Source organism: Scyliorhinus canicula, chromosome 21 (assembly GCF_902713615.1).
Source record: "Scyliorhinus canicula chromosome 21, sScyCan1.1, whole genome shotgun sequence".
Classification (NCBI taxonomy): Eukaryota; Metazoa; Chordata; class Chondrichthyes; order Carcharhiniformes; family Scyliorhinidae; genus Scyliorhinus; species Scyliorhinus canicula.
Genome location: NC_052166.1, coordinates 14,120,784 through 14,147,074, shown reverse-complemented (window position 1 = coordinate 14,147,074; position 26,291 = coordinate 14,120,784). Strand labels below are relative to the sequence as shown.

At 48.7% G+C, this 26,291-nt stretch overlaps 1 protein-coding gene across 1 annotated transcript; it reads left to right on the top strand.

Annotated features, from left to right (window-relative positions):
- Window positions 1–26,291, top strand: ptgdsa (prostaglandin D2 synthase a). Its single transcript, XM_038782144.1, has 7 exons — window positions 1–217; window positions 7,889–8,028; window positions 9,978–10,054; window positions 11,018–11,131; window positions 19,906–20,007; window positions 25,088–25,113; window positions 26,148–26,291. Exons 1-6 carry the CDS (start codon window positions 122–124, stop codon window positions 25,111–25,113), a joined length of 555 nt encoding a protein of 184 aa, XP_038638072.1. The 5' UTR covers window positions 1–121; the 3' UTR covers window positions 26,148–26,291.

The following is a 26,291-nucleotide window of genomic DNA, read 5'->3' as shown; positions in this document are numbered from 1 at the left end:
TCATTGTGTTGTGGTTTACTATTCAGCTGTGCGATTCTCTCCGTTATAAATGCAAGCTCCCTGACCATTGTGCATCAGAAGCATCTGAGCGAGTGTGTAGGAGCCAGCAGACACAGCAACAATGAACAAGGTGGTGTTGTGTGCCACTCTGGCTCTGCTCTGTACAGTACTCGAGTCTGCAGAAATCCAAGTCCAGAGTAACTTCGATCTCAACCAGGTACTTTATTTTGTTTAATTATTTATTTTTATTATTTTACTTTCAGGGTTCTAGGATTTCTGCGTCTCTGATTTTATCATTCCCTTCCTCTCACAAGGCAATGTTTCAGATGCCTATCTCCGCACTCATTCCAGCCAAGACTTGTCCGCTCCCCATCGCTCAGAGTAAAGCCGTGGGGGCGGAATGGGCAGAAAGAGTGGTGGGTGGGGGTTCAAATTGCTGCACAAATATTTCATTGGGTCCAGGGTTTGAGAAAAAATTGGCAATGAGGATAGAAGACATAGAATCCCTACAGTGCAGAATGAGGCCATTAGGCCCATCGAGTCAGTGCTGATCCTCTGAAAGAACACCCGACCTAGCCCCACTCCCCAACCCTATCCCCGTAACCCCAGTTATCCTGCACATCCCTGGACACTAAGGGGCAATTGACCATGGTCAATCCACTGAACCTGCACATCCTTGGAATGTGAGTGGAAACCGGAGCATCCGGAGGAAACCCACGCAGACATGGAGAGAATGTGTAAATTCCACACAGACAGTGACCCACGGCCGGAATTGAACCCGGGCCACCCGGGTGCTGTGAGGCAGCAGTGATAACCACTGTGCCACCATGTCATGTCATGAGGCACGTGAAGCCCGGGAGAGTGGGAAAGTGTTCAGGTAGTTGGTGAGGATTTGGGTGAGTGGTGAGGGAGTCAGTGGGTGGATGAGGGAGTCAGTGGTTGGGTAATGGGGTTGGTTCGTGGGTGAGGGGGTCAGTGGTTGGGTAACGGGGTCAGTGAATGGATGAGGGGGGTCAGTGGTTGGGTAACAGGGTTGGAGGGTGGATGAGGGGGTCAGTGGTTGGGTAATAGGGTTGGAGGGTGGGTGAGGGCGTCAGTGGTGATGGCGAGGAGCGGTTTGTGGGTGAGGGGGTCAGTGGGGGTGATGGTAAGGAGCGGCTTGTGGGTGAGGGCTCAGTGGGGGGTGATGGTGAGGAGGGGTTTGTGGGTGGGGGGCTCAGTGGGGTGTGGTAAGGGGAGCGGCTGTGGGTGAGGGGCTCAGTGGGGGTGATGGTGAGGAGGGGTTTGTGGGTGAGGGGGGTCCAGTGGGGGTAATGGTGAGGAGGGGTTTGTGGGTGAGGGCGGTCAGTCGGGGTGGTGAGGAGGGGTTTGTGGGTGAGGGGGGTCAGTGGGGTGATGGTGAGGAGGGGTTTGTGGGTGAGGGGGGTCAGTGGGGGTGGGTGAGGAGGGTTTGTGGGTGAAGGGGTCAGTGGGGGTTGATGGTGAGGAGGGGTTTGTGGGTGGAGGGGGGTCAGAGGGTTGATGGTGAGGAGGGGTTTGTGGGTGAGGGGGGTCAGTGGGGTGATGGTGAGGGGGGGTTTGTGGGTGGGGGGTCAGGGGGGTGGTGAGGAGGGGTTTGTGGTGGGGGGTCAGTGGGGTGGTAGGAGGGTTTGTGGGTGAGGGGGTCAGTGGGGGTGGTGAGGAGGGGTTTGTGGGTGAGGGGGTCAGTGGGGTGATGGTGAGGAGGGGTTTGTGGGTGAGGGGGTCAGTGGGGTGATGGTGAGGAGGGTTTGTGGGTGAGGGGCTCAGTGGGGGTGATGGTGAGGGGTTTGTGGGTGAGGGGCTCAGTGGGGGTGATGGTGAGGAGGGGTTTGTGGGTGGGGGGCTCAGTGGGGGTGGTAAGGAGCGGCTTGTGGGTGAGGGGGGTCAGTGGGGGATGGTGAGGAGGGGTTTGTGGGTGAGGGGGTCAGTGGGGGTGGTGAGGAGGGTTTGTGGGTGAGGGGGTCAGTGGGGGTAATGGTGAGGAGGTGTTTGTGGGTGAGGGGGTCAGTGGGGTGATGGGAGGGGTTTGTGGGTGAGGGGGGTCAGTGGGGGTGGTGAGGAGGTTGTTGTGGGTGAGGGGGTCAGTGGGGGTGGTGAGGAGGGGTTTGTGGGTGAGGGGGGTCAGTGGGGGTGATGGTGAGGAGGGGTTGTGGGTGAGGGGGTCAGTGGGGGTGATGGTGAGGGGGGTTTGTGGGTGGGGGGTCAGTGGGGGTGGTGAGGAGGGGTTTGTGGGTGAGGGGGGTCAGTGGGGGTGGTGAGGAGGGGTTTGTGGGTGAGGGGGTCAGTGGGGGTGGTGAGGAGGGGTTTGTGGGTGAGGGGGTCAGTGGGGGTGGTGAGGAGGGGTTTGTGGGTGAGGGGGTCAGTGGGGGTGGTGAAGAGGGGGATCAATAAGAATGTAAAGTTGATTCTGTTGTGTGTGAGGCTGTGATTTCAGGTTGGTTAACCCTGGTTTGAGGATAGATTCCAGATTGGAATCTCCCCACGATGATGTCAGTTGGACAGTTTATGGTGTACGGAGAGATACATAGATACATAGATATCGGAGCAGGAGGAGGCCTTTTGGCCCATCGAGCCTGCTCCGCCATTCATCACGATCATTGCTGATCATCCAACTCAATAGCCTAATCCTGCTTTCTCCCCATAGCCTTTGATCCCATTCTCCCCAAGTGCTATATCCAGCCTCCTCTTGAATATATTCAATGTTTTAGCATCAACTACTTCCTGTGGTAATGAATTCCACAGGCTCACCACTCTTTGTGTGAAGAAATGTCTCCTTATCTCTGTCCGAAATGGTTTACCCTGAATCCTCAGGCTGTGATCCCTGATTGTGGACACACCCATCAGTGGTAACATCTTCCCTGGATCTACCCTGTCTAGTCCTGTTAGAATTTTACAAGTCTCTATGAGATCCCCCCCCTCATTTTTCTGATGTTTAGAGTTAGGTGTCTGGCATTATCAAAGTGATGACAGTTCTTGGACAACAGTTGAACTTGGCGTACAAATGGGTGAAACTGGCCCTGCCCAGTGCCTCTGGGTCTGACTGACTCGTGAACCATGCAATTTTCATTTCAATGGAGGCAGGAAAGCGCCCACTAACCCTACCGTCTCCTCCCCATTTGTCACCCTCCCCAACAGCCTGACTGTCCATCCTTATAATTACCCCTCTGATCATCCCTCCCCTTTCCCAATTTGGACTTCTGATCTCCTCTTACCTTCTGATTGGCCCCCTCTCTAATCCTCACCTTTGATTGGCTGCACTATGCAGTATATACTCTGGCATGAACCAATTGGACTGAATGGTCCATTCCTCTGCTGTACATTTTATTGAATTTGACGTCATCAGCAAACCCTTCGCAGTAAGGGTTGAAAATGATATCAGAATGGAATAACACCGTTTCTCTGTCTGTGCCATGCCGGAATCTCCAGGAGTATGGACCAAGTGCTGGTAAATAGGATTAGCACAGTTAAATCTTTGTTGATTGGTGTGGATCCGATGGGCTGAATGGCCTCCTTCAATACTGTAAATGTCTATGAATGTTAATTCATTCACTGACACTAGACCTGTAAGTATTGCTACTTCAATCTTTAAATGTAGAGGTATTTAAAGTGTCGGTCTAGAAAGTCAGCACTTGATTTTTAGATTTATTTTTCTCATTTCAGTGTTGAAGTGTGTCTGTGATATTGGTCGGTCCATCTTTGTTAATGCTCCCCCCCCCCCCCCCCACCTCCCCCCCACCCGCCCCCCCCCCCAAACTCCTCCAGGCTGCCGACTCCACCACTTCGCAAGGGCAGTCAGTGGGTATCCCAATGGGAATTCTTCTGCATTCATGTTATTTACAGATGGTGGAAATGAATGGACACCAAGTCACATAAAAGGCCATTCGGCACATTGCGCCAGTCAAAAACAATCATCTGACTTATTCTAATCCCATTTTCCAGCCATGACCCATATCGGTGTCTGCCCTGGCATCGCAAGTGCTCATCTAAATACTTTTTAAATGTTATGAGGGTCTCTGCCTCCACCAACCCTTCAGACAGCAAGTTCCAGACTCCCACCACCCTCTGGGATTTTGCTCACATCCCCCTTAAACCTCCTTCCCCCTAACCTTAAACTGAGCTCGGGGAGGAGGATTGCACCCACCTACTCAAACACATCACCTGGACCTTCAACCAGAACAGTGGGCGGGATTCTCCGACCCCCTGCCGGGTCGGAGAATCGCCCGGGGCCGGCTTCAATCACGCCCCCGGCGTGTCCCGAGTTCTCCGCCACCCGGGATTCGGTGGGGGCGGGAATCGCACCGCGCCGGTCAGCGGGCCCCCCGCGGTGATTCTCCGGCCCGCGATGGGCCAAAGCCCTGCCGCTGACAGGCCTCTCCCACCAGCGGGAATCAAAACATCCACCTGACCGGCGGGATTGGCGGCGCGGGCAGGCTCCGGGGTCCTGGGGGTGCCCCCACGGTGGCCTGGCCCGCGATCGGGGCCCACCGATCGGCGGGCGGGCCTGTGCCGTGGGGGCACTCTTTTTCTTCTGCCTTTGCCATGGTCTTCACTTCCCCTCCCCTCCCCTGCGCAAGCGCTGGTATGACGTCAGCAGCCGCTGATGCTCCGGCGCATGCGCGGACTTGTTCCAGCAGGCAAAGTCCTTTCGGCCCCGGCTGACGTGGCGCCAATGGCCGTTCACGCCAGCCGGCAGAGCGGTAACCACTCCGGCGCGGGCTTAGCCCCTCAATGTGAGGGCTTGGCCCCTAAAGGTGCGGAGAATTCCGCACCTTTGGGGTGGCCCCACGCCGGAGTGGTTCACGCCACTCCAACACGCCGGGACCCCCGCGCCCCCGCCAGGTAGGGAGAATGCCGGCCAATGCGTGCGTTGGCGAGGATTCATGGGGAGGCCTTGTTTTAAATTCATAAAGGGGAAGTGGGCATCACTAGGCCAGTATTTATTGCCCATCCCCAATTGCCCTTGAGAAGGTGGTGGAGATGTGCCTTCTTAAGCCGCTGCAGACTATGTGTTGTAGGTACACCCACGGTGCTGTTAGGGAGGGAGTTCCTGGATTTTGATCCAGCGACAATGAAGGGACGGCGATATATTTCCCAGTCCGGATGGTGAGTGGAGGGGAATTCCCAGATGGTGGTGGTCACAGGTATCTGCTGCCCTTGTCCTTTGTCTCTGTCTATTTAGTCTGAGGAAAACTGGGGGTGTTTGTATAAACCATTCATGTGAACTTCAGGATCATTACAGGCTGGTTTGGAACAGCAATCTGCAATGTTCAGGTGTGTCAAGCAGGTCACAACTAACAAACACATCACTCTCACCCTGTCACTGGCAAAAACAGAAGAGGACAATGTAGCTTTTAATTTAAATTATCCCAGAATGTAATCATCAGTGTATGTATCGAAGTGCAGCACGCTGGTGCAGTGGTTAGCACTGCTGCCTCACGGAACCGTTCGATCCCAGCCCCGGGTCACTGTCCATGTGGAGTTTGCACATTCTCCCCATGTCTGCGTGGGTCTCATCCCCACAACCCAAAGATGTGCAGAGTCTGACGATTGGCCAGTGTAAATGGACGAAATAGCTGGGGCTTTAACAGATATCTTTGCAGCATCCTTGAGCATGGGTGAGTTCCCGGAGGACTGGAGAATTGCTAATGTTGTCCCTTTGTTTAAAAAGGGTAGCAGGGATAATCCAGGGAATTATAGACCTGTGAGCCTGACGTCAGTGGTAGGCAAACTGTTGGAGAAGATACTGAGGGATAGGATCTACTCCCATTTGGAAGAAAATAGACTTATCAGTGATAGGCAGCATGGTTTTGTGCAGGGAAGGTCATGTCTTACAAACCTAATAGAATTCTTTGAGGAAGTGACAAAGTTAATTGATGAGGGAAGGGCTGTAGGTGTCATATACATGGAAGGCATTCAGTAAGGCATTTGATAAGATTCCCCATGGTAGGCTGATGGAGAAAGTGAAGTCGCATGGGGTTCAGGGTGTACTAGCTGGATGGATAAAGAACTGGCTGGGCAACAGGAGACAGAGAGTAGTGGTGGAAGCGAGTGTCTCAAAATGGAGAAGGGTGACTAGTGGATTGGATTGGATTGGATTTGTTTATTGTCACGTGTACCGAGGTACAGTGAAAAGTATTTTTCTGCAAGCAGCTCAACAGATCATTCAGTACATGGGAAGAAAAGGGAATTAAACAGAATTCAAGAAAATACATGAGAATACATAATAGGGAAACACAATATATACAATGTAACTACATAAGCATTGGCATCAGGGTAGCAGGCCTGGGGCAGCAGGGTAGCATGGTGGTTAGCATAAATGCTTCACAGCTCCAGGGTCCCAGGTTCGATTCCCGGCTGGGTCACTGTCTGTGTGGAGTCTGCACGTCCTCCCCCTGTGTGCGTGGGTTTCCTCCGGGTGCTCCGGTTTCCTCCCACAGTCCAAAGATGTGCGGGTTAGGTGGATTGGCCATGCTAAATTGCCCGTAGTGTCCTAATAAAAGTAAGGTTAGGGGGGGGTTGTTGGGTTACGGGTATAGGGTGGATACGTGTGTTTGAGTAGGGTGATCATGGCTCGGCACAACATTGAGGGCCGAAGGGCCTGTTCTGTGCTGTACTGTTCTATGTTCTATGTTCTATCAGATGAAGCATACATGGGTGTAGTGTTAATGAGGTCAGTCAATAAGAGGGTCATTTAGGAGTCTGGTGACAGTGGGGAAGAAGCTGTTTTTGAGTCTGTTCGTTGTGGTGTTCCACAGGGATCCGTGCTCGGACCACTGTTGTTTGTGATATACATAAATGATCTGGACGAAGGTATAGGTGGTCTGATTAGCAAATTTGCAGATGATACTAAGATTGATGGAGTTGCAGATAGCGAGGAGGACTGTCAGAGAATACAGCAAAATATAGATAGATTGGAGAGTTGGGCAGAGAAATGGCAGATGGAGTTCAATCCAGGCAAATGCGAGGTCATGCATTTTGGAAGATCCAATTCAAGAGCGGACTATGCGGCCAATGGAAGAGTCCTGGGGAAAATTGATGTACAGAGAGATCTGGGAGTTCAGGTACATTGTACCCTGAAGGTGGCGACGCAGGTCAATAGAGTGGTCAAGAAGGCATACAGCATGCTTGCCTTCATCGGACGGGGTATTGAGTACAAGAGTTGGCAGGTCATGTTACAGTTGTATATGACTTTGGTTAGGCCATATTTGGAATACTGCGTGCAGTTCTGGTCACCACATTACTAGAAGGATGTGGATGCTTTAGAGAGGGTGCAGAGGAGGTTCACCAGGATGTTGCCTGGTATGGAGGGTGCTAGCTATGAAGAAAGGTTGAGTAGATTAGGATTGTTTTTATTGGAAAGACGGAGGTTGAGGGGGGACCTGATTGAGGTCTACAAAATTATGAGAGGCATGGACAGGGTGGATAACAACAAGCTTTTTCCAAGAGTGGGGGTGTCAATTACGAGGGGTCACGAGTTCAAAGTGAGAGGGGGAAAGTTTAAGGGAGATGTGCATGGAAAGTTTTTTACGCAGAGGGTGGTGGGTGCCTGGAACGCTTTGCCAGCGGAGGTGGTAGAGGTGGGCACCCATCATTTAAGACGCATCTAGACGGGCGGGGAACAGAGGGAAGTAGATCCTTGGAAAATAGGCGACAGGTTTAGATAAAGGATCTGGATCGGCGCAGGCTGGGAGGGCTGAAGGGCCTGTTCCTGTGCTGTAATTTTCTTTGTTCTTTGTTCTTTTTGTTATGTGTTCTTTGTCCCTTAATTGGAAGAAAAAGAATTGGGTACACTAAATTTATAAAAATAAATGGTTTAAAAATCAGTGAATCAACGCTCTATAATGTCAAAGGTTCATTTTCTGTTCAGTTTCTAGGAAAATGGTACATCATCGGAATGGCTTCTGATGCCCGATGGTTCACGAGCAGGAGGCACAAATTCACAATGAGCACAATTCTTATGAAGCCTGTCGAGAATGACAAAGTCGAGACGATTTTGACAAAAGTCAGGTAAGATCATTAAATCTGGATAATTCCAGTGATAATTCCAGAGAGAACAAACCAATTGCTAGCATTCTTAAACCAACACTGTCCACTTTCAATGAATGGTATCCACCCAAATTGAGAAAGCGCTCAGAAATATCTATGTTAATACAAACAGAATAAACATGAAGGATTGTCTCGATGTCAAACAGGAATAGCTTCATTAATAGCAGCACATTTTACACATTCAGAGACAGATGATTGGGGAGATGGGGACAGGTGAGGAGGTAGGATGGAGGATGTGGTTTAGTCAAATTCAAGTGTTCCCCTCACTCACCGCATCATTTAATATTCCACCCAGTCTAATCCCATTCTCCCCCTCACTCCCCGCATCATTTAATATCCCACCAAGTCTAATCCCACTCTCCCCCTCACTCCCCGCATCATTTAATATCCCACCCAGTCTAATCCCACTCTCCCCCTCACTCCCCGCATCATTTAATATCCCACCAAGTCTAATCCCACTCTCCCCCTCACTCCCCGCATCATTTAATATCCCACCCAGTCTAATCCCACTCTCCCCCTCACTCCCCGCATCATTTCATATCCCACCCAGTCTAATCCCACTCTCCCCCTCATTCCCCCTCATTCACCGCATCATTTAATATCCCACCCAATCTAACCCCACTCTCCCCCTCACTCCCCGCACCCTTTAATATCCCACCCAGTCTAATCCCACTCTCCCTCTCACTCCCCGCATCATTTAATATCCCACCCAGTCTAATCCCACTATCCCCCTCACTCACCGCATCATTTAATATTCCACCCAGCCTAATCCCACTCTCCCCCTCATTCACCGCATCATTTAATATCCCACCCAGTCTAATCCCACTCTCCCCCTCACTCCCCGCATCATTTCATATCTCACCCAGTCTAATCCCACTCTCCCCCTCATTCCCCCTCATTCACCGCATCATTTAATATCCCACCCAATCTAACCCCACTCTCCCCCTCACTCCCCGCACCCTTTAATATCCCACCCAGTCTAATCCCACTCTCCCTCTCACTCCCCGCATCATTTAATATCCCACCCAGTCTAATCCCACTCTCCCCCTCACTCACCGCATCATTTAATATTCCACCCAGCCTAATCCCACTCTCCCCCTCACTCCCCGCATTGTTTAATATCCCACCCAGTCTAATCCCACTCTCACTCCCAATCATAGAATTTACAGTGCAGAAAGAGGCCATTCGACCCATCGAGTCTGTACCGGCTCTTGGAAATAGCACCCCACCCAAGCCTACACCTCCACCCTTATCCCCATAACCCAGTAACTCCATCCAACACTAAGGGCAATTTTGGACACTAAGGGCAATTTAGCATGGCCAAACTACATAACCAGCACATTTTTAGACTGTGGGAGGAAACCGGAGCACCCAGATGAAACCCACGCACACACAGGGAGACTGTGCAGACTCCGCACAGACAATGACCCAGCAGGGAATCGAACCTGGGACCCTGTAGCTGTGAAGCAATTGTGCTAACCACTATGCTACCGTGCTACCGATGCCCTTTAATGTCCTTTAATATCCCATCCAGTCGAATCCCACTCTCCCCCTCACTCTCTGCATCGTTTAATATCCCACCCAGTCTAATCCCACTCTCCCCCTCACTCCCCGCATCGTTTAACATTCCACCCAGTCTAATCCTATTCTTCCCTCACTTCTGTTAGGGAGGGAGTTCCAGGATTTTGACCCAGCGACAGTGAAGGAACGACTGATGTATTTCCAAGTCCTGTTCACTCCATAGGGGACCAGAAAGACCAATAAGATTCTGTTCCTCACATTTAATAATGATAAAGAGATTTAGACTCACTACAATATGATTTCAGAATAAATGTCACCATTCGCTCGAGGATTTGATAAGAGTCTCAGAATGTTCACACTGTGTTAATGGTGTATTTGTATTGTTGCAGGCGTGGAAAGTGTTTGCAGATAATCTTGCCGTACAGGATGACAGAGCAGGACGGACAATTTGAATTCCACAGTGACCGTCAGTACCCAGTTTAGTCACCTCCATCCTTCTTTCGCAGTTGAGATGGTGCTTGCATCCTGTCTTAATTCAAACTCTGACCCACAAATTGTAAGAAACTATTTGGGCCTTGTAATTACTCAGAGACAGCAGAGGCAATTCAAGCTCGTATTCAATACATGAGGTGACTATTCAGCCCCTTGAGCCTTGAGCCCCTGTACCTGGGACCAGGAGGAGGCATTCAGCCCCTCGAACCCACCCCATCATATTCCTCTAATTACATTTATAGATTATTATTTACATTAATCAACTTGATTATGACTCTCGTTAAATAATTCCATTAAATACAAATACGTGTACTTGGATTTGGATGGATGGATCAGTACGTCCGTTAATTATGTGGTTTACCAAATGGATTATTATTTTTTTTTAATTTAAAGTGCACAGTTGTTTTTTTTCAATTAAGGGGCAATTTAGCGTGGCCAATCCACCGACCCTGCACATCTTTGGGTTGGGGGTGAGACCCACACAGACACGGGGAGAATGTGAAAACTCCACATGGACAGTGACCCGGGTCCTCGGCACCGTGAGGCAGCAGTGCTAACCAGTGGGTCACCGTGCTGCCCCATACTAAATAGATTAGTGTTCTTGTTGAGTTAATGTTGTACTTTCAAGAAATGAATGTTTTGTGTTTTTGCTAAATAAATGCTTTCATCCTCCTGTTTATGAAATGGATGGTTATTCCGAACAGAGAATTAGATTTTAACTTTAGCTGAGTAAATGGGTTTGTATTTCTGTCAAATATGCTGATTAATGCCCCATTCACGGAATGAATGGATGAGTATTCCTTTAAATAAATTAGCTCGTACTTTCTCCTTCTCCTGCCCTCTCCGCTCTCTGTCACATTCACTCGATTTGAAATCTCTCTCTCTCTGTCCCAGCTACATAATTAATATTCCAAAATATTTAATTGCTCTTGCCCAGGTTGGAAGAGTGACAATGATGTGTATGTGGCTGAGACCAACTACGATGAATATGCTTTGATACATAACATCATCACCACAGGCCCAGAGGTCAGGACCCTGGTGAAGCTGTACGGTAAGAAGTGCTAATTATCATCTCTCCTCCATTAAGTATGAGTAAACTCCAAAGATGAATCTGTTGTATTACCACGGCTGGTAATATGTTGTATTCTTTGTCGTTTCTTTCAGAATGACCCGATGTAGTGTTGACAAATAATTTACCAATCGAAAGATTGAAACAAAACTAATTTATTATTACACTACTAATTAAATAAAGTTTGCATACTCTACTGAGTTATAGATGATTACAAATGACATTGAATCTGTACTACAGTATTCAATATTCTATGCAACTACTAACTACACTATAATTTGACCTTGTGCTATATATCTTTAACTAACTTTCACTCTGTTCTCTCTGTTCTTTTTGGCTTTTCCCAGAATTCCTTGAGAGCTTGTCTTCAATATAGTGAATTACTAACGCCCTCTAGTGTCTGATTTACACATAGATGGAATTATTAACTCTTCACTATACTAACTATGTACATATCATTAAAGTGTGCTAATCCTGTGAATGGTAGCAGTGAATATAAAACACAATCCCTCCTCTTTACCTCACCAGCAGCCTGCTTGTCTGATATATTTGTTCAGTTGCTGCACTGATTCGGGTTGTTTACTGGGAGAAGCTGAAAGACAGTCAGAGATAACTCTCTGTTTGGAGAGCGCAGGGCAATAGAAAAGAAGGGATTCAAATTCTGAAAGGATGGGCCACAGTCCACAGGATCAAACTGCTCCAAAGCCAAAGGGTCTAAAACCAGACTCCGGATACACAAGATCACATCTACAGAATTTTGAAGAGAGAGAGGGGAAACCCCATCACACAGAGTTGTGAGGCCGTGGCATTCACTTCCAGGGTGAGGGGTTGAGGCAAAGATTGGGTCAACATCCGAGATTCAAAGGGGCAGGTGGGTGAAGTTGTGGAGGAACTGGAGATAAATGTGATCGGGAGAGGATTCAAGACACTGACTCTCACTGGGTCCACGCGCACCACCAACTCGTCAACGCTCTCTGACCCCAGAAGGAAATTTGTTTTTAACATGCTGCGTGTGAGCCAAACAGGTTCAGGTCACAACTCCACCCCTCTTTGAGTGAGGGCATAATTCTTTTTTTAAAGTTAGGGTATCATGATCGGCACAGGCCTGGAGGGCCGAAGGGCCTGTTCCTGTGCTGTCCTTTTCTTTGTTCGTTGTTCAGTGGACGAGACATCTCACCAATTTGATTTGGTGGTGCTGGGACTGCAGCTAGGCCCCAGGAAGATGATCATGGTGACCAGAGTCAGATAGGTTTGGGTGGACAGGGATCGGGGAGCCGAGGGAGGGTGTTGGGAGAGGTAAGGGGCATGCTGGGTTTGGGAGGGCAGGTGGAGAGGAACACAGTGGGAGATGGATGACATCTTGGGGTTTGCCTCCAATACACACAGGGCACCTCCCCTTCAATCCCACCTTTTCAAAGAAACCATTTCTGAAATGGCCTTTGTGCTCTGCCCCATCTGTCACTGGCCAGAGTTTTAATTCATTTTATTCATTTACTTTGGGCTGCCCAGCATTTTATTTTTGATCTATATTTTGGGGGCATTTGCCCACTGTTTTATGGCAGTCTCAACAGATTGATGCCCTTAATTGTCAACTAATTGGGCAGTTCACGGATCTTATCAGACTGATGGATGTGATGCTTCGTGGGTTACAGGGAACAGGTAAGGGGTGTATGGGAAGCAGGTGTGTTGGGCACCTGATATATTTTATGTGACCCCTCACCCCAAAAACATGGCCAGTGTGAGGCTGTAAATTCCAGCCCCATATTATGTTTGTTTTCCCTGAGTGCAACTTTATGGGGAGTCAGTGGCTGTGGGTTCCACCATGCAGTCCAAAGATGTGCAGGTTAGGTGGATTGGTCATGCTAAATTGCCCCTTTGTGTCCAAAAGGTTAGTTGGGGTTACTGGGTTACAGGGACAGGGTGGAGGTGTGGGCTTGGGTGGAGTGCTCTTTCCAAGGGTCAGTGCAGATTTGATGGGCCGAATGGCCTCCTTCTGCACTGTAGGGATTCTATGACTTGTTGCAGGTTCGAGAGGCTGTAAATGTCACTGGACTTTGGATTCAATTGGCAGTAACTCCTGATTGGGTACAGATTCCATGGTCACTGATTCCTACTGAGTCAGAGATTGCTAAGACATTGATTGTTGTACAATAGTTCCACAGGCACTGATTATTTTGGGGTACAGATATGAACAAAAGAACTAGGAGCAGGAGTAGGCAATTCAGCCCCTCGACTCTGCTCTGCCCTTCAATACGATTATAAAGAACAAAGAACGAATAAAAGTACAGCACAGGACTGCTCCCTCCAAGCCTGTGCCGACCATGCTGCCCAACTATCCTAAAACCTACACTTCCGTATCCCTCTATTCCCATCCTATTCATGTATTTGTCAAGATGCCCCTTAAACGTCACTATCGTCCCTGCTTCCACCACCTCCTCCGGCAGCAAGTTCCAGGCACCCACTACCCTCTGTGTAAAAAAAACTTTCCTCGCACAGCTAGGGTCTGGCAAATGGAATACAATGTTGACAAATGTTGGGGCAGCACGGTAGCATGGTGGTTAGCATAAATGCTTCACAGCTCCAGGGTCCCAGGTTCGATTCCCGGCTGGGTCACTGTCTGTGCTGAGTCTGTACGTCCTCCCCGTGTGTGCGTGGGTTTCCTCCGGGTGCTCCTGTTTCCTCCCACAGTCCAAAGATGTGCGGGTTAGGTGGATTGGCCATGCTAAATTGCCCGTAGTGTCCTAAAAAGTAAGGTTAAGGGGGGGTTGTTGGGTTACGGGTATAGGGTGGATACGTGGGTTTGAGTAGGGTGATCATTGCTCGGCACATCATCGAGGGCCGAAGGGCCTGTTCTGTGCTGTACTGTTCTATGTTCTATGTTCTAAATGTGAGGTTGTCCATTTTGGTAGGAATAACAGCAAACGGGATTATTATTTAAACAATAAAATATTAAAGCATGCTGCTGTGCAGAGAGACCTGGGTGTGCTAGTGTATGAATCACAGAAAGTTGGTTTACAGGTGCAACAGGTGATTAAGAAGGCAAATGGAATTTTGTCCTTCATTGCTAGAGGGATGGAGTTTAAGACTAGGGAGGTTATGTTGCAATTGTATAAGGTGTTAGTGAGGCCACACCTGGAGTATTGTGTTCAGTTTTGGTCTCCTTACTTGAGAAAGGACGTACTGGCACTGGAGGGTTTGCAGAGGAGATTCATGAGGTTAATCCCAGAGCTGAAGGGGTTGGATTATGAAGAGAGGTTAAGTAGACTGGGACTGTACACATTGGAATTTAGAAGGATGAGGGGGGATCTTATCGAAACATTTAAAATTATGAAAGGAATAGATCCCCAAAAGCTTTCTATAGGTATGTCAGGAATAAAAGAATGACTAGGGTAAGAGTAGGGCCAGTCAAGGACAGTGGTGGGAAGTTGTGTGTGGAGGCTGAGGAGATAAGCGAGATACTAAATGAATACTTTTCGTCAGTATTCACTCAAGAAAAAGATAATATTGTGGAGGAGAATGCTGAGACCCAGGCTATTAGAATAGATGGCATTGAGGTGCGTAGGGAAGAAGTGTTGGCAATTCTGGACAAGGTGAAAATAGATAAGTCCCCGGGGCCGGATGGGATTTATCCTAGGATTCTCTGGGAAGCCAGGGAAGAGATTGCTGAGCCTTTGGCTTTGATTTTTAGGTCATCATTGGCTACAGGAATAGTGCCAGAGGACTGGAGGATAGCAAATGTGGTCCCTTTGTTCAAGAAGGGGAGTAGAGATAACCCCGGTAACTATAGGCCAGTGAGCCTAACGTCTGTGGTGGGTAAAGTCTTGGAGAGGATTATAAAAGATACGATTTATAATCATCTAGATAGGAATAATATGATTAGGGACAGTCAGCATGGTTTTGTGAAGGGTAGGTCATGCCTCACAAACCTTATCGAGTTCTTTGAGAAGGTGACTGAACAGGTAGACGAGGGTAGAGCAGTTGATGTGGTGTATATGGATTTCAGTAAAGCGTTTGATAAGGTTCCCCACGGTCGTCTATTGCAGAAAATACGGAGGCTGGGGATTGAGGGTGATTTAGAGATGTGGATCAGAAATTGGCTAGTTGAAAGAAGACAGAGAGTGGTAGTTGATGGGAAATGTTCAGAATGGAGTTCAGTTACGAGTGGCGTACCACAAGGATCTGTTCTGGGGCCGTTGCTGTTTGTCATTTTTATAAATGACCTAGAGGAGGGCGCAGAAGGATGGGTGAGTAAATTTGCAGACGACACTAAAGTCGGTGGAGTTGTAGACAGTGCGGAAGGATGTTGCAGGTTACAGAGGGACATAGATAAGCTGCAGAGCTGGGCTGAGAGGTGGCAAATGGAGTTTAATGTGGAGAAGTGTGAGGTGATTCACTTTGGAAAGAATAACAGAAATGCGGAATATTTGGCTAATGGTAAAATTCTTGGTAGTGTGGATGAGCAGAGGGATCTCGGTGTCCATGTACATAGATCCCTGAAAGTTGCCACCCAGGTTGATAGGGTTGTGAAGAAGGCCTATGGTGTGTTGGCCTTTATTGGTAGAGGGATTGAGTTCCGGAGCCATGAGGTCATGTTGCAGTTGTACAAAACTCTAGTACGGCCGCATTTGGAGTATTGCGTACAGTTCTGGTCGCCTCATTATAGGAAGGACGTGGAAGCTTTGGAACGGGTGCAGAGGAGATTTACCAGGATGTTGCCTGGTATGGAGGGAAAATCTTATGAGGAAAGGCTGATGGACTTGAGGTTGTTTTCGTTAGAGAGAAGAAGGTTAAGAGGTGACTTAATAGAGGCATACAAAATGATCAGAGGGTTAGATAGGGTGGACAGCGAGAGCCTTCTCCCGCGGATGGAGGTGGCTAGCACGAGGGGACATAGCCTTAAATTGAGGGGTAATAGATATAGGACAGAGGTCAGAGGTGGGTTTTTTACGCAAAGAGTGGTGAGGCCGTGGAATGCCCTACCTGCAACAGTAGTGAACATGCCAACATTGAGGGCATTTAAAAATTTATTGGATAAGCATATGGATGATAAGGGCATAGTGTAGGTTAGATGGCCTTTAGATTTTTTCCATGTCGGTGCAACATCGAGGGCCGAAGGGCCTGTACTGCGCTGTATTGTTCTATGTTCTATGTTCTATAGGATAGATGCGGGCAGGTTGTTTCCACTGGTGGGTGAAAGCAGAACTAGGGGGCATAGCCTCAAAATAAGGGGAAGTAGATTTAGGACTGAGTTTAGGAGGAACTTCTTCACCCAAAGGGTTGTGAATCTATGGAATTCCTTGCCCAGTGAAGCAGTTGAGGCTCCTTCATTAAATGTTTTTAAGGTAAAGATAGATAGTTTTTTGAAGAAAAAAGGGATTAAGAGTTATGGTGTTCGGGCCGGAAAGTGGAGCTGAGTCCACAAAAGATCAGCCATGATCTCATTGAATGGCGGAGCAGGCTCGAGGGGCCAGATGGCCTTCTCCTGCTGACCACAGACAGTGAGGTCCAAGGTCAGAATTAACCAGGTTCTCGGCGCTGTGAGGCTGCAGTGCTAGCCACTGTACCACCGTGCTGCCTATAACATCTTCTCTACCTCAAATAGATCTCCTTTCAATCTTCTAAACTCCAGTAAATGTCAGCCGAAACTGCTCAATCTCTCTTCATAAGACAAGTCCTTCATCCCTGGAATCAATCTAGTGAACCTCCTCTGAACTGCCACTAATGCATTTCCATCCTTCCTTCCAACACTGTGTGCGGTACTCCAGACAGGGTCTCACCAATGCCTCTACAGTTGATTCAGCACTTTCCTCCTTTTATACTCTATTCCATTAGCAATGAATGCCAGAATTCCATTTACCTTCCTTATTTCCAGCTGCACCTTATAAAATGCTTTCTTATAGAATCTACATCACGGAGACAGGCGCTTCGGCCCAAACTGGTCCATGCCAACCAAATAGCCCATCTGAGCTAACCCCATTTGCCTGCATTTGGCCCATATCCCTCTGAACCTATCGTATCCAATTACCTGCCTCAACCACTTCCTCTGGTAGCTCATTCCACATATGTACCGCCCTCTGCATAAAAATGTTGCTCCTCAAGTTCCCATTAATTCTTTCCCCTCTTAACTTAAACTTATCTTCCTATCATATTCCCACTAGTTCTCAATTCCCCAAGCCTGGGAAAAAGACCGAGTGCATTCACCCTATCCATGCCTCTCATGATGTTATCCATGTCTATGACATCGCCCCTCAGTCATTTAAGCTTTGAAGAAAAAAGTCCTGCCTATCCTATCGCTCCCGATAACTCAGTCCCTTGAGTCCTGGCAACATCTTGTAAATCCCTTCTGTGCTCTCTCCAGTTTAATAACATCTTTCCTAGAGCAAGGCGACCAAAACTGAACACAATACTCCAGGTGCGGCCTCACCAATATCCTGTACAATTGCAACATAACTTACCAACCTCTATACTCATTGCCCTGACTGATGAAGGCCAGCACGCCAAAAACCTTCTTCACTGCCCTATCTACCTGTGACTCCATTTTTAGATGTGCACCTGAACTCCAAGGTCCTTCCGTTCCATGATACACCCCAAGATCCTACCATTCAACGTGAAAGTCCTACCTTGATTTGACTTTTCAAAATGCAACACCTCACACTTATCTGTATTGAACTCCAAACTTGCTGATCATGCCTCAAACATTCTCATGCAAATCGTTGATATAGATAACAAACAACAATGGGCCCAGCACTGACCCCTGGGGGTCAGGCCTCCAATACGACAAGCATCCTTCCACCATTACCCTCTGTTTCCGACCATCTAGCAAGTGTATATCCAATTTGCCAGTTCTCTGTGGATTTCATGTGATCTAACCTTCCAGAGCAGCCTACCATGTGGAACTTTATCAAAGGTCTTACTAAAGTCCATGTGGACGATGTCTACCACCCTGCCCTCATCAACTTTCCTGGTCATTTCATCAAAGAACTCTAATAAATTTGTAGGGCATGATCTTCCATGCACAAAGCCGTGCTGAGTACTCCGAATCAAACCCTGTCTTTCCAAATGCCTGTATATCTTATCCCTCAGAATCCTCTCTAGGAACTTACCCACCACAGATGTTAGGTTTACTGGTCTATAATTCTGCAGTCTTTCTTTGCAGCCCTTCTTAAATAAAGGCACAACATCTGCTACCCTCCAGTCTTCTGGTACCTCACCCATGGCTAACGATGTTGCAGATATCTCAACCAGGGCTCCCACAATTTCTCCTCTAGCCCCATGCAGTGTTCTTGGATATACCTAGTCAGGGCCAGGAGATTTACCCACCTTCATACATTTTAATACGTCCATCACCCCCTATACTGTAATGCGATCTGTCCCCAATAAATCGCCACTAACATAGAACATACAGTGCAGAAGGAGGCTGTTCGGCCCATCGAGTCTGCACCGACCCACTTAAGCCCTCACTTCCACTCTATCCCCGTAATCCAATAACCCCTCCTAACCTTTTTTGACACTAAGGGAAATTTATCATGGCCAATCCACCTAACCTGCACGTCTTTGGACTGTGGGAGGAAACCGGAGCACCCGGAGGAAACTCACGCAGACACAGGGAGAATGTGCAGACTCCTCACAGATAGTGACCCAGTGGGGAATCGGACCTGGGACCCTGGCGCTGTGAAGCCACAGTGCTAGCCACTGTGCTACCGTGCTGCCCAGGTTCCCAAGTCTTCATGTCTTTCTCCATGGTAGACACAGAGGAGGAATATTCATTGAGAACCTCGCCCATCTTCCGCGGTTCCACATATATGTGTCCACTTTGGTCCTTGAGGGGTCTTTAGTTATTCCTTTTCCTTTAATATACTTAAAGAATTCCCCTTAATCCTCTCAGCCAAAGCTACCTCATTCCCCATTTTTGCCCTCCTAATTTCCTTCTTGAGTATACTCCTGTATCCTCTGTAGACCTGCAGGGAATCCCTTGATTATAACTGCTTGTACCTGAGCCATGCTTCCTCCTTTTTCCTGGCCAAAACCTCAATATGTTTTAACATCCAGGGTTCCTTACTCCTGCCAGCTTTGCCCTTCACTCCAACAGGAACATATAGACCCTGGACTCTAGCTATTTCACTTTTAAAAGCCTCCCATTTGCCGGAGGTCCCTTTACCCTGAAACAATCAACCTTTGCAAGCTCCTGTCTAATTCCATCAAAATTGGCCTTGCCCCAATTTAGAACCTGCACCTGTGGACCAGTTTTGTCCATTACCATAACTATTTTAATATTAATAGAACTATGGTCACTGGTCCCAAAGTGGTCCCCCACTGTCACCTCAGTAACTTGCCCTGCCCTATTTCCCAAGAGTAGGTCAAGTTTTGCCCTTTCCCGAGTAGGACCTTCCACACACTGCCTGAGGAAACTTTCCTGAAAACTCTGAACAAATTCCACCCCATCTAAGCCCTGCAGACTATGTTTCTCCACTAGGTCACCCAGATCCCTCTGTACCAAAGCATTTTGATTTATTCAGATAACCTGCCTCTTTATCCCTCTGACCAAAATGGATGGCCTCACATTTATCCAGTTAAATTCCATCTGACAAATTTTGACCCACTCACCTAATTCACAAACACGGATTATTTTGGGGTAAGGGTAGAATTATGGGGTTGTGCAATGCTTTTATTTGATGTAGGATTGTGTGACATATAATTCAAAAGCACGTTTCCAGAAGCTACATGAAATGATGTGTTGACGGTCTCCATTGTTTCAGGCCGAGGGAAGGAGCTGAGACCTGATATTTTGGAACGATTCAGACAGTATTGTCTGACGCATGGACTGGAGGAAGAAAACATTGTCACTTTTCCGAAGCGAAGTAAGCATTATTATTCATGACAGATACCTCCCTTTCTGAAATTGGACCTGAGGCTTGTGTTTGAGACACGAAGAAGAGAACTTCATTCAGTGTCAACCCAAAACTGTGCCTATCCTGGAGGCACAGTGTAGAGGGAGCTGTAATCTGCATCTAACCCCGTGCTGTATCTGTTCTGGGAGTGTTTAATGGGGTCAGAGTAGAGGGAACTTTACTCTGTATCTAACCCCATGCTGTACCTGTCCTGGGAGTGTTTGATGGGGACAGTGTAGAGGGAGCTTTACTCTGTATCTAACCCCTTGCTGTACCTGTCCTGGGAGTGTTTAATGGGGACAGTGTAGAGGGAGCTTTACTCTGTATCTAACCCTGTGCTGTTCCTGTCCTGGGAGTGTTTGATGGGGACAGTGTAGAGGGAGCTTTACTCTGTATCTAACCCTGTGCTGTTTCTGTCCTGTGAGTGTTTGATGGGACCGTGTAGAGGGAGCGTTACTCTGTATCTAACCCCGTGCTGTACCTGTCCTGGGAGTGTTTGATGGGGTCAGTGTAGAGGGAGCTTTACTCTGAATCTAACCCCGTGCTGTACCTGTCCTGGGAGTGTTTGATGGGATAATTTGGAAATGTGTATGTGTGCACCCAGCACCCCATCAGCTCTCTGTATCGGTAAATGTCCTGCAAATTCCATAATAATTGATCTCTTCCTCTTTCATTTTTTAAAATGTTTTTATTCTCCATTTTCACATTTTCCTCCAAAATTCCCACCCCCCCCCCAATTAGTTAACGGTAACAAATACAAAATCAATCCCCTTAACAATAACAACGATCCCATCCTCCGACCACCACAAACACCAGCCCACCTGTCAATATATGCATCCAATAAAACAAACCCTCCCACGGTGGAAACAAAAAAACAAAGGAGAAAAAAGAAGGGAGTCCGGGACCGCGCATGGTCACCATTAACCTATAGAGTCCACTCCCCCCCCCCCCCCCCCCCTCCCACCCCAGCCCCTGGTCTTCCTAGAATCCACTCCCCTCCCCCCACACTCAACGCCGTCCAACCTCCGAAAGAGTACCGTATGTGATACCCAAGAGTTGTAAACCTGTCCCCCCCCTCCCTCCCTCCAACTCCTCCCGCCCACTGCCTCTTGTAAAACTCCTTCCCCCAACCTCGGTTCCTTCCCCCCAACTTTCCACTCCGGCTAGACCACTCGGACCCTGTTCTGCCAGGCTCCGATGGCCGCAGCCCCTCCCCCCACCTCACTCCCGTTCACCGACCGGTTTAAACCGGCCAACGCGGAGGCCCCCGTCCGGGTCCCTTTCCCCCTTGCCCGGCCCAAGGAAAGCCCAGAAATCCCTTTTTAGCAAGCACACCCCGCATATCCACCTACACCCCAAAGAGCCCTCCCTTCGAGTGCAAATACCATCACTTCCCTTGTCCAAATATATACAACATTGGCTCCTTTAGCCCACACACCCTCACGCAGTGTAACAAAAAAAGAAGAGCCAAAAAAGAAGAAAATACAGTCATGAGGTTACATCGGCACATGGCCATTCCTCAATTTCTCAGTTCTGCCACAGTCCTTCTGCCTTCGCAAACTCCTCCACTGCTTCCGCCGTTCCAAAATAAAAGTCCTTGAGCTTGTAAGTCACCCTCAGCTTCGCTGGATATACAATGCCGCACTGCACCTTGCTAATGTACAGTGCCCTCTTCACCCGGTTGAAAGCAGCCCGCCTCCTCGCCAGCTCCACCGTAAAGTCCTGGTATACACGTATACCAGCTCCAGTCCACTGCACCACCCGCTTCTGCTTGGCCCAGCACAGGACCTTCTCCTTCACACAGTACCTATGGAAGCACAGAGTCACTACCCTTGGCGGCTCGCTCGCCTTTGGTACAGGCCTCTCCGGCCGATGAGCCCGATCCAGTTCATATCGGGAGGGAGCCTCCCCCTCCCCCAATAGTTTCGCCAGCATAGCGGCAAAATACTCCGTTGCCTCAACCCTTCAACTCCTTTGGGCAGCCCCACAATCCTCAAATTCTGTCGCCTGGACCTGTTTTCCAGGTCTTCCATTTTTCCTCGCAGATCCTTGTTCACCTCCATCGCTTTCCGCATCTCCTTCCCCATCGAGGTAAGTTGATCACCGTGCTGCGCCACCGTCTCCTCCACTACCTTCAGCGCCTCCCCTTGCGCCCACACCTCCGCCACTGCGCTCGCCACCGCCTTCGTCACCGGGGAAATCGCCTCCTCCACCAGCACACTCAAAACCTCCCTCATCTCCTTCCTCATCGCCTCCAGGTGTTTTGTAAACTGCCTTTCGAATTCTGCAGCCATTACCTTGGTTATTTCTTCAGCCTTCAGCAATGCGGCCTTCCCTGGTGCTCCAGCCTCCTTTTTCCTTGGTGACCCTGTGGTGACCTCTCCAGTCCCCGACGGGCCCTCAGCTGTTCTTTTACCGGCCGGTTTCTTGCTGATCCTGGACATCTTCTTCTACTGTGCCTCCTCCGTGCCTTCTCCCTGCCTTTGCCGCCTCCGCGGACCCTGGGACCGGGCTTAAAGCCCCGAAAATGCCGTTCCTGATCGGGAGCCGTCCGTTGCACGGCCGCCTCCCGCCCGCCATCACCGGAAGTCTCCTCTGCGAGGGGTTTCAGAGGACGGCGCAACATCGTGGGCCGAAGGGCCTGTACTGCGCTGTAATGTTCTATGTTCTATGTTCTTCCTCTTTCCTATCAGTTCAGACTCAATTCCTCATTCAGTGGTAAAGCTGAATCTGGGCCCTGTTGTGAAGATGGTGATAATTAGGGCCCAGGACTCATAGAGTGATAGAATCAGACAGCACAGAAAGAGGTTCTTCGGCCCATTGTGTCTGTCCCAGCCATTTTCCCATAATCCTATTATCCAGCAATTGGTCCATAGCCTTGTCTGCTGTGGGTGTTTCAAGTACTCATCTAAATGCTCCTTAAATGTTGTGAGGGGTCTCGCCTCGACCACCCTTTCAGACAGTGCAATCCAGACTCCCACCACCCTCTGGGTGAAAATGTTTGTCCTCAAATCCCCTCTTGATCTCCCACCCATTAACTTAAATCTATGCTCCCTGGTTATTGACCCCTCAAGTAAGGGGAAAGATCTCTTCCTATTGTTATGGGCCAGGGTTTAGAAAACTCCGAAATATATCATGGAGTTCACCTGACCCACGACCTTTAATAGATTTTGGTTATGGGGAGCACAAGCGTCCACTCTCCAGGTGTTATGCAACAGAGACCTTACATATTTTTAAAACAAAACAATGTTTATTCTATGAACCCAGTTAACATTTTATAAACACACAGTAAACATTTTATCAATGACCAACACACGTAACCCCACAGATACAATACTCTATAGGTAACCCTTAATACCTTTCCTAGAGGGCAGCACGGTGGCCTAGTGGTTAGCACAACCGCCTCACGGCGCTGAGGTCCCAGGTTCGATCCCGGCTCTGGATCACTGTCCGTGTGGAGTTTTCACATTCTCCCCGTGTCTGCGTGGGTTTCGCCCCCACAATCCAAAAAAATGTGCAGAGTAGGTGGATTGGCCATGCTAAATTGCTCCTTAATTGGAAAAAATAATTGGGTAATCTAAATTTATTTTAAAAAAATACCTTTCCTAGCAACATCCGTAAGTTAAACCATTTTTAACAAAGACAGTAGGTTTGCTTTTCTAGAGACAGGTATTACTTTGAAATCATCAAGTGATCTGGAGACATTCTTTATATTGCAGAGAGAGAGCGATCAATTCACACATCTGCTTGGTTTGAATGCAGCTGTCCAACTGAAAGCAAAACTAAATACAGAGCTTCCAGCTCCACCCACACAATGACATCACTGCAGCCATTTGATAAAGCACACTTTTCTTAAAGGGACATTCACATGACAATACCTACCCATCTATAGTCGTCATAATTTTACACAATCAGGTCACCCTCAGCCTTCTCTGCTCCAAGGAAAACAACCCCAGCCTATCCAACCTCTCTTCATAGCTGAAACGGTCCAGCCCAGGCAGCATCCTGGTGAATCTCCTCTGCACCCTCTCCAGTGTAATCACATATTTCCGATAGTGTGGTGACCAGAACCGCACACAGTACTCTAGCTGGGGCCTAATGAGTGTTTCACTGATCGCGGGCCAGTCCCCTCCCGAGCACGCTCACTCCCCTCTCCGCCCCCCACAAGCTTCAAACTAGCATTTGGCACCCATGTTCACGACGGCAGCGACCAGGTGTGGTTGCCGCCGTCGTGAACTGGTCGGGAACGGCAGGCCGCTCGGCCCATCCGGGCCAGAGAATCGCCGGTCGCCGTGAAAAATGGCGAGCGATGATTCTTCCTAGTGGGGGGGTGGTAGAATCGCGGGGGGCGCCAGGGGGGCGTATCGTGAGTCGCCCGGCCCTCCTGCGATTCTCCCACCCGGCGTGGGGAGTGGAGAATTCCGCCCGAGGCCCATTGAGTCTGCACTGACCCTCCGAAAGGGCACTCTGCCTAGGCCGACTGCTCCACCCTATCCCTGTAACTCCGCACATTCATCATGGCCAATTCACCTAACCTGCACATCTTTGGACGGTGGGAGGAAACCGGAGCACCTGGAGGAAACCCACGCAAACACGGGGAGAAAGTGCAGACTCCGCACAGACAGTGACCCAAAGCCAAATTGAACCCGGGTCCCGAGAGCTGTGAGGCAACAGTGCTAAACACTGCGCCACCGTGCCGCCTTCATTTGAGAACTTACTGATCATAACCCCCACAGTCACGTCTAGATCACAAATGTACACTATAAACACCACATGGGAAACTTATAGTTTCAATTGACAGTCTAAATGTAGCTTTATTTCAGCACTTCATCTGAAAGACAGCTCCTCTGACAGTGCAGCACTCCCTCAGTACCGCACTGGAGGGTCAGCCTGGATAATGGACACAGGTCTCTAGTATGAGGCTTGAATCCACAACCTTCTTACCCTGAGGGAAAGGGACATACTGACTGAACCATAACTGACAGCTCTGCTCGTGTCAGTATCAAGGGGTAAAAACTAACTGTTTTCTCTTCTTTTGATCTCCTTTCAGATGAATGCCGACCCACTCCTGCTTAGGTCAGTACAGCCAATTTTCTTTCTATTCTGATTGACAGGGTTGGCGGACTTGGGGGGAGGGACGGGGTAGGTGTGACTGTCCTCTCCTTGGAGGGATTATTGATGGCAATAAAATAAAAAAAAGTGAGAAGCTGGATCAAGCCAACATTGCCTGGCAGTCTCACTGCCCACTACGCGACACTGACCATTCACGTTGCTTTTTTAATTGTTTTATGGGATGTGGGTGTCGCTGGCCAGGCCAGTCTTAATTGCCCATCCCTAATTGCCCTTGGGAATGTGGTGGTGCCTCCATGTGGTGTAGGTACACCCACAGTGCTGTTAAGGAGGGGGTTTCAGGATTGTGACCCAGCAACGTGGATATATTTCCATATCAGGTTGATGAGTGGCTTGGATGGGAGCCTCCAGGTGGTGGGGCTCCCATGTGTCTGCTGCCCTCGGCCTTCTTGGTGGCGGGTTTGGAAGGGGCCTTGGTGAGTTCCTGCAGTGCATCTTGTAGATGGTACACACGGCTGTTAGTGTGCGGCAGGGATGGAGAGAGTGAAGGCATTGGCAAATACTGCTGTTCATTGATGGTAGTTGGAATAGGAGACAGTACAGTTTCCAGATGGGCCTGGAAACATGAACTGGGCCAACAGCAGGTCTGTGTTAGTGACATTGTTATAAACAGCTAAACTCTAGAGGACCACTCTGTGTGTATAAAGCCCTTTTTTGACTTTTGACATCCTGTGCCTACCACTCAGCGTGCTTAACTAATCATTATTAATAAGGTAATGGAGAGAGAGTGAACACCCAGAGATTCCAGAGATGTTGAAAGCTCCATGGGGGAAAAGGTGGGAATCTTCACCAGAAAGCCTCAGGATTCTGGGGGTCAAGTGCAGCTTTTAAGGGCTGAGATCAGTGGATCTTTTGGGGTAGGGGTATCAAGGAATATGGAGCAAATCTGAGTAAATGAGTTTTGTAGAGATGCAAAATTTTGTAGAGATGGACAAGCAAAGGCCACATCAAATTAACTATAATGTCAAATCTTCCTGCAGAACCGAAAAGCGAAGCGTGGGCTAAAGAAAATCCCAAAGAAGGAATAATCTCACTGCCAGCCTGCTCCATGCATTTCTCCAGCTACCTTGTACACTGCATTCACATAGCCAGCTATCAATAAAGTCAATAATAATCACCCACAA